Source organism: Morchella importuna, assembly GCF_003444635.1.
Source record: "Morchella importuna strain M04M26 chromosome Unknown Morimp01GS033, whole genome shotgun sequence".
Classification (NCBI taxonomy): Eukaryota; Fungi; Ascomycota; class Pezizomycetes; order Pezizales; family Morchellaceae; genus Morchella; species Morchella importuna.
In genome coordinates, this window is record NW_025763430.1 from 209,589 (window position 1) to 218,864 (window position 9,276).

Consider the following 9,276-nt stretch of genomic DNA (forward strand, 5'->3'; position numbering starts at 1 on the left):
TGTTGTTGTTGTGGGGGAGTGTGGTGGTGGTTGTGGTGGTTGTTGTGGTGGAGAGTTGTGGTGGAGAGATGGTTGTGGTTATCGGGGTGTTATGGGAGGTGTTGTTGTGGTCGTGGTTGGTGTCGTGTGTCCAAGTCCTTCCAAGGTTCCACCACAGGCTGCTGCACAGTCCACAATCCAGTCCGGTCCCTCAACAAACGTAGAAAGGGGGCAGGTGAATCCAAGTTGCGCAAAGCAAAGCAAAAAAAGCCAAAATCGAAAAGGCTGATATCCGCACCAGGCGTGTATGGGGGGGGTCGAACGTAAAAAAAAAAAAAATAACGAAGAAAAAAAAATGTATCCAATACAATGGCTTCTAGCAGCACTCTAGCACTCTAGCACTCTCACACTCAAGATCCAGTCCTAATTCTCCGGTACGTCCACAATGACAATGGTCACGATCGATCGAAAGAGGGAAGAGAAGAGAAGAGAGGAAGGGAGGGAGGGAGGGGTGGTGGCCTCGGTAAGTAATATAGATTTTTCCTTGAATTCCTCCGAACTCCTGTTTTGTCCAGGGGCAGGATGGATGGATGAGATGTGTGCGTGTGCGTGTGTAGGCGTGTAGGTGGTGGATGTGGTAGGTGTGTAAGTGTAAGGGATCGAGGGTAAGTGAAAGCTGGCTGGTTGGAAAGATAGCCTTTCTCTGCGTCCCTTCCCTTACCTATCTTCCCGGTTAAGCAACGTACCAGGTTCTGCTGCTATTCTTAGGGGCCGGGGTATGGTGCAGAGACGAGCAGAGCAGAACAGCAGAACGGCAGATCAATCAGATAAGATGTCGCTGCCAATGTCGGTGAAGACGCCGAACACACACTGCAGCGCGCCCGCCCCGCTCTCCGCCCGCCAGGCGCAGTTAATCTACCTCTGAAAGTGCCCTAATTCCGTAGCTGGGGGCGGAGGTTATTTTATCCATTATTGCACATTGCATAGTCCATTTCGACATGACCTCGTTTTCTACTCTATTTCACATGTTTCCCCCCTCCACCGAGTTAGCTCCCTCCCTCCCTCCCACCTTCGCAGCCAGCGCAGGGACACCCCGCCGCCCCCGGCACGGGAAACAACACCCCAAACCAAACCAAACCAAGATCCCATCTCGCCCACCCAAACCGGAGAAACCTCCAGCGCACTGCCACTCTCACCCACCCGTAAGCCATATCTCAAAGAGGCACAAACACAATACAATATAAAACGCAGTCATGGGGCTAGGGACAGACAGCGCTGCTCGTAACCTATACCACACCGTACAGTATAAAGTTCAACCCTCTTTGCACCTACTCTACGAGTCTGCAGCCAGCTAGCTGAGGTTATGCCATAAACCACCACACGCCCTGCCTGCGCATGGCATGTATGTATGCATAGACCTACTTGTCTTGTTTATGCACCCCGTCCATCTGTCCATCTGCTTAGTACATAAGATAGACCGTAGAGTACTGGTCCGCGCCGCCTATCATGCTATGATGTAACCTAACCGGCCGGGCACTCGCCCGCGCTTACTCTACTTTCTACTTTCTGCTCTGCTCTGCTCTACATACGAGGGGCAAGAAGAGGGAGGGCCAAAAATAACAGCACGGTGCCAAGTTTCAGCACTACTCGACGACCTACAGTGTTCTAGGGTGCCGCGCGATGTCTTCGCGCTCTTGAAATGGCTGGATTTAGTTTGTAGACTTAGCAGACTCAGCAGAGTATGGTTGGAATCTTTAGAGTAGAGTAAGTGGAAGGAAGCAAGATACCCGCCCCCGCTAGCCTAGCTGTCTGTCAAACACACCACTAAAGTCTAACACACCTTCCAAGTCAACTTCCAACTGCGCGAACGACCACCACCCATCCATCCATATCCACCCATCCAGGTATAGGCCCTTTTTAACTTAGTTGGCTAGCCAGGAACAAGCCAGTCCCAAAAAATAGACCAAAAAATAAAAACTTCTATATATACCCCCGCGCCATCCCATCCCATCCCATCCCATCCCATCCCATCCCGTACCAAAACATGCGTGAAACCTGAAACTTGACGTTTCCACTACCTAGCTAGCTAGGACGTATCTAACACCAACCCAACCCAGCGAGCGAGCGAGCGGTGCGAAATAAAACGCAACAGATTCAGATTCATCCCTGGTTAGCCAGTTGCATGATGGGTGATGGGTGATGGATGGGATTGGCGGATGACTAATATAGCTCATGCCCTATTATATTGCCGGGTATATAGGGAGGATCGAGATATAGATAGAGATGGATTAGCTGGGTAGCTAGAAGCTAGATGTAGGTAGATGTAGGGAGATGTTCTAGATGGGATGGTATGGATGATCCGGGCTGGGCCCTGGCCGGGTAGGTAGAATGATATGTTTGTCGAGGCTGTTTGACGAGGCTGAGATTTCAGATAACGTATACGTATAACTGCGTAGTTAGTGCGCGTTAAATAATACCGACCGACCCCTGGACGTACCTACTACATACAGCTTCCGGATCTATGTTAATCGTCGAACCTGCGCATGCTCTATATACTCGGCTTACCCTACGCACAACTCGCGCGGCCGGTTTGAAGCCGCTCATGATCAAAGAACTGTGGCGAGTGGTCTGGCAATGAACAACTAAGAGCAGCGCTCTCGTGCGTTTTTGCAGTATTCGATCAGATCAATTACCTTTTAATTTTTTGTCTGAGCGGCTTTAATCTGGCCGCGAGAGTATTGTCGCCCTATTCTACAGCTATATCTACTCTACTCGCCCACTTCACCGCTCCACCACTCGCCATCTCTACCACTGAAGTAACCCGTACCGGACATCCATATCCACATCCTCATATATCCTCAGCTCTAAATGTATATCTCTAAAGTACATGTAGTTATAATTATGTAAAGTAACATGCAACACCACGCTCAACCCGCAACCCGCAACCCTGAACCATGACCTTACCTCTCTCTCCATCTCTCTCGCTCCAAAATACACAAACAGCGAGCTACCTAGGCCAGGAACAACCAAACGGTTTCCCACCACCCCAGCTGGGGTACGTTTCATGATGGATGTCGCGTCGTATCTGTTTTGGGAAACATCGACCATGGTCGGCCGTCTTGTATATACCTGCTGTTGCCCTGCTCCGCGACCGTTTCCCGTTCACCACACACGCAAAAAAAGAAGTTTCCCGTGGTTCGCTTTCCGTGCGGTTGCGACACCGATTCCAATTCCGATTCCAATTGCGGGAAATAAACCTGCCAAGTACTTGTTTACCACGAAAAGAACCAGAAAATGCAAGTGACGGAAACAGGGATAGTTTATATGAGAGATCACCGCCACTCCATACAAATAATCCTTGCCCTGAGCAACTGCATTTTCTGGTTCTTTTCGTGGTAAACGAGTACATACCCAAATGTATTAGATGTCACCAGACACGCAAAGCAAAACAGAAAAAAAAAGAAAAAAAAAAGAATTCCAAAACAAAAAAAAATAAACAAGTGCAAAAAGCAGGAACCGTCCAATCCCGATTCCCCCGCCGCAAATAGAAATTTTTTTCTTCCGTGATGCAAGGTACCACCTTGTTTGTTTCTCACACATGAAACATCTATACAGGAACCCTAACCCTGTGGATAACCCTAACCCGTGAGTGAGTGGGTTGGTTGGTTTAAACATCGATCACGATTGTGGTAAGTAAACGACTCGGGGATGGGTACATACATCCATAACTGGAAATCGGGTGGTATTAGGTTCTTGATAAACCGGGAAAGGGTTTGCGCTATTTTGACAAGCTGCATAAAGTAGTAATCCGTCCAAGACAGATCCAGCTGGACTGCTTTATATTGCGTACGGTACGTCAAAAGCGCGGCTAGTCAATGGTTTAGTATGCTATTCAATTACAAACGTTAGTAAAATACGATTATATCAGAATGCGGTGGCTAGGTGATGTTAGCCCAGATAAAGATATTACGACTTGTTCGCTCTTTGTCCTTTTCGAAGTTCCAAAGAAGCCATTTGTCCGGAGTAAGTACTGTCTGGGCAGATGCCTTATTTAACCTTTTTCCAAGAAATGATATATGTTGAGATTGTTCTGCCATGGAGATTGTTTCCAGCACTTAAGAGGTTAATTGCAGAAGTCAACTGTATCCCTTCGTCTGTTAAAGCTGCCAAGTTTCGCCAAGAAATCAATTCAGATGTGGTTTATGCCTGACGCACTGATTATCTTTGCCAACTTTAGACAAACCAGGTATTCGTTTGGCAAGATCAGCTGTCTCAAACCTGGCAGCAATTAACTGACAGACGAAGGGATACGTATATACTTGCATCCCATTCTGAGAGTATTTATATCAAAGACAGTTGGCATGTCTTTGAAAGGGCGTCTTCCCGTCTGACATATATTCTGATGTCTTAATAGATCAATACAAACAACAGTTGGGGTTGTTCGGTAAGCTCACCTCATATAAGGACACTAACTGGTCCTTAAGGTAGAGTTATCGTCTATACTACCGACGAGCTTTAACTACTAATCTTACAAAGCGAAATCATAAGAAGTGCCTGAACTTATTAACTCGTGGTTAGCCGTCGGAAGCACTACTCTTTGTGATCCTCGTAAATTGTTGAACCTCCACCCAACATCCAAGATTCAATATGATATCTCGTTCGACTACCAGCTGTGGGTCCCCCAAGATCCGCTGGCCCCCACAGAGACCGAGCACAATGGGCCTGCCTAGATATACACGCGTCAAATCGGTCCGAAAGGAAGTATCTAAATGTCCAATTAGAGACACCATAGATGAATCTCCGGACCAAAATACAAAAACACCCGTGGGGGTCAATTAAATGACTTTTATCTTGTTTCGACACGACTCGTTAGGAATCTAGTTCGGTCCCAAAAATGCGAATTATATATTGCAGGTCTGATCTATTGTCAATAAGGTTGATTAGTAGGTTAGCGTTATACCGTACCGGGTCAACAGCATCTGGCTCAAGTTGATTCCGAGCCAATAAGTTCAATAATCCAAGATTACTGAAGTTAGAGCTTGTTGTCGTAAAATGTTTACTATCTCTTCTTCACAACAGCCCACAAAGTCGCGGAATTGAGCTTATGTGAGGATACTCTCTTGCACCACCATCCTAGCACCCCAACTCCGAAACCGGCCATCTACCGGTTCAGGTCAACCGGTAATAGAGTAGTTTTCGCACTAACGTGCATAGGCTCAATCAGTATTGTGGGCTTTGCCCGTCAGGGCTTAGCGACACGACAGACCACAATGTCTTCAAAATACCTCCATCTACTGACAAAATTTTCAACTCAGTTCTCTGTGAACACGCCGATTGGTAGCTTTTCATATATATATCTGCAGGCCGACGGCGTAGACTCGCTAATATAATATATACTTGGCGCGAGAATGAGTTAATGTCAAAGCAAGCCCCCATGATCTGACATGTTAAACCAGCATTTATGGGACGCGTTATTGTTCTTGGCAGGTGTGGAGAAAGGTTGGTGTTGTGAGACTGGTCTCTTGGAGAGTAATGTCTCCGGATGCCAATCGATCACTGTTTTATATTAGAATCCCCCAATAATCTCTTTACCTGTAGAGAAGGTGGATAGAGATTTCGCCACACAAATATGAAAATAGGCCGATCTTATATATATCGTACCGTAATTCGTTAAAACATCAAGTCATGCGTTCGATTTAAATGGTTATTAGGCAAATGCCTAAAGCTTGGGAACACAAATCCACTCAAAAAGTGATGTATTTCCCCTCCCTTTGCATTTTCACAAAATGTTAGCTCTCAACAACGTGGTTAGTCAGTCTCTTTCCAAGCAAACATATCGTCGTCGGTCAGCAATGTAAAAAAAAAAAAAGGCCTAGTGTCAAAATATCTGTCACGGAAAGTCTCCCGGTTCCACGCGTGCGGCACGGATGAGTTTATTCGGCAGCATCGAACCGACAATTGGTCTCGGAAGCAGGGGAACCTTCCCTAAGGCTGGCTGCTGTACTTTAAGTGAAGCACTGCATCCCCGATGATGTCAGGGGAAGTAGTTCATGTAAGCCTTGATCATGTACACGTCCCAAACCGGTCAAAGAAAGTAGAATTAGGTTCCCCACAAAACCCGAAGTATTGGATTTCAGAGCCTCCATTTTATTCTCATACCCAGGGTATCAACCTTTTCCCCATATTGTAGTGTTATGCTGTAATTTCGGGAAGTGGCGTTTCATGAGAAGGAAATCCCAGGGCCAAACTGCAAATGTGTGATCTCGTTAAGCTCCTCAATTACTCCAACATCTATTCTAACCAGGATTATGAGTGCCACATGTTGTGCTTCCTGGCCAAGTGTTGTGGGGAAGTGGGGATATATTAATTTGGGGGTTTCCAAGGAGCGGTGTAATTTCTGTCGATATCAAACCCAGTTTTCAAAAGATGTGACTGGGTATCGGGAGCCGGCCAAGTGTCGAGATTCCAGAGACAAATATCATAAGTACCCGACATCTGTCTTGGCATATCGTACTGCAGAGCCGAAGGAGGCAAGAACTGTCGGTATGCGGTCCGTACAACCCGACCCCCACGTGTGATAGATTTGCCCCAAGCCAGTGAAATCTACCACTGTTCCTTCCCCACATATAGGTTGTTAGTGGTTTACCCCAGAATCGTTTCCCAAGTCTTATTTCGGGGCGATCACCATTTAGATTCAAGACATCCACCGGGGAAGCGGGAGTCCTTCAGAAGTCTCACTAACGTCCTAGAGATTGTTCATCTTGCTTCTGGGGTATTTCTCCTTCCGGGTAAAGACGTTAGAATCATGATCATGCATATGAGGCGGCTGACTTTGCTATTTTTTCCGACTGATAGGGATCCCCTCAATGCGGGGTGGTCGCAAATACCCAGGTTTATTTTTTTATCCATTTATTTCATCCTGACATGGGTGTATCGAGGGAGCATTTATGGACCCTTTAAATTGTCCCTCTCCTCTTCTCCGATTTTGAAGAACTGTGGGTTTTAATATTCCAGGCCAGTTTCAACACCATACACCAACCCAAAAGACAGGAAAGAAAAGGAAAAAAACTCAAAATGGTTGTTGGAGAAAAGGCTGATCCAGTGGTAACTCGATTGGTTGAGCAAGATCATGTGCCATGGTAAGTCGTGTATTGCTCCAACGCTTATACAGTCCTGAAACTGTGGCTAACAGTATCATTTACCATCCAGGTACAAGAAACCAAACCTTCGTTCCATGTACTTTGTCATGGTCCCATCATGTCTTGGTGTCGAATGGACCTCTGGATTCGACTCTTCGATGATGAACGGTATCCAGACAATCGAGAACTGGCAGACTTGTATGTTCAGGTCGACTCTTTTGGTGTAAATCATGCTCCCCCTGCTAACCTTATAAGACTTTGATCATCCAAATGAGGCCAAACTAGGGTTCATGTCCGCTTCATACTCTCTGGGTTGTATTCTTGCGCTTCCATTTGTCCCGTGGGTGAACGACCGCCATGGACGTAAGAAGAGTATCATCCTTGGTTCCCTTATTATGATTGTCGGCTCCATTCTTCAGAGTGCAGCTCAGAACTGTAAGTACATCAAACTACATAATTAATAATGCATCTATTTACGGATTGGTAGACGCCATGTTCGTCATCGCTAGAATCGTCCTCGGCTTCGGTATCCCATTCGCTATTGTTGCCGCCTCGTCATTGATTGGAGAACTCTCATACCCCAAAGAAAGAGCTGTCTTGACATCCCTTTTCAACTCTTCATGGTTTATCGGTGCTATCGTTGCTGCCGGTGTGAACTACGGCACTTTCCAGATGACGAATACATGGTCGTGGAGAATCCCTTCTTTGCTTCAATGTGTTCCTAGTTTCCTTCAACTTGGCAGCATCTGGTATGTTCATGATCAGTCTAGACTTTTTTTCTCTCCCTCGAAGGATATCCGCTAATTACTAGTGTCCAGGTTTATTCCGGAGTCACCGCGTTATCTTATTGCAAACGATAGACACGAGGAGGCCCGTGACATCTTGGTGAAATACCATGGTGAGGGAGATGAGAATTCTGAGCTAGCCGCAACCGAACTTGCTCAGATTCAAGCTACCATTAAGCTCGAGCTTGAGGGTAAGAAGATGACTTGGCGCCAATATTTCACTACTGCCGGGAACCGTCGTCGTGCCGTCCTCGCTCTCTGCATTGGTGTCTTTACTCAGTGGTCTGGAAACAATCCGCTTTCATTCTATCTTAAGAAGATTCTCGATCAAGTTGGTATCAAAGATGGAAAGCGTCAAAACTTGGTCAATCTTGGTATGACTTGTTGGTCATGGGTCAACGGTACCTGTATGGCGCTTGCGGTGTTCAAGTTCAGAAGAAGACAGATGTACATGACCTGTATCTTCGGTATCCTCACAGTCTATATCATCCTTACAATCAGTTCAGCAAGATATGCGGCAACAGGAAGCACGGCGTCTGGAATATTGACCGTGGTGGCTATTTTCTGTTATTCGCCATTCTATAACATGGGTTTCAACGCTCTTACCTACAGTAAGACTACCTCTATACCTCCTGTATTCCCTCGTATCTTCTCGGCTAACGTGTTTGAAAGCCTACCTTGTTGAGCTCTTCCCCTTCACAATTCGTTCCAAGGGTATCACAATGCAGCAGTGGTGGGGCCGTGCAGCAACTTTCTGTAACACCTTCATTAACCCCATCGGAATGGACAATATTGGATGGCGATACTATATCTGGTACTGCTGCTGGATTACTGTTGAGGGTACTGTCATATACTTTTTCTTCCCAGAAACCGCTGGGCGTACTCTTGAGGAGTTATCTTTCTGTAAGTCTCTTTGAATCCCTTCGTACTCACCAGGTATATCTGCATACTGATGATGGATCCCGATAAATAGTGTTCGAGGGTGATGATGTCAGGGCCGAGGTAACGCAAAAGGTGGCGAAGCAGATTGGAGAGCTTGAACATCGTGAGATTGTTGTTGGCAAAGATGAGAAAGTCTAGAAGTGTATTTAGGGGACGACCTAGTCGAATAGATTAGTCAAGCTACCACAAAAAGGCATGCTGACTTTATGAATCTTATATCTGTTTTTTTGTTCTTATGTTACCAAAGAAATATAGCTGCTCGGCACCAGTGGGTTGATCTGGCAAAACCATCCGTGGTGGTTGTGTGCTATAATCTACAGAACACATTCTGTAGTGCTCATTCTCGATATGAAAGTGACCATGATGGCCTAATATATTCTGATGATGGTCTAGTCCGATAAATTTATAATCCCTTGAATTTATGTGACAAA

General features: G+C 46.1%; 1 protein-coding gene across 1 annotated transcript; it reads left to right on the plus strand.

The window, feature by feature from the left end:
• Window positions 1-7,053: 7,053 nt before the first annotated feature.
• Window positions 7,054-8,983, plus strand: LAJ45_08994 (uncharacterized protein; the record flags this gene model as incomplete). The annotated part of the gene is made up of 7 exons (XM_046118542.1): window positions 7,054-7,118; window positions 7,189-7,316; window positions 7,374-7,553; window positions 7,606-7,867; window positions 7,937-8,514; window positions 8,576-8,806; window positions 8,877-8,983. The coding sequence occupies 7 exons, from the start codon at window positions 7,054-7,056 to the stop codon at window positions 8,981-8,983; spliced, it is 1,551 nt and encodes a 516-aa protein (XP_045968219.1).
• Window positions 8,984-9,276: the final 293 nt, after the last annotated feature.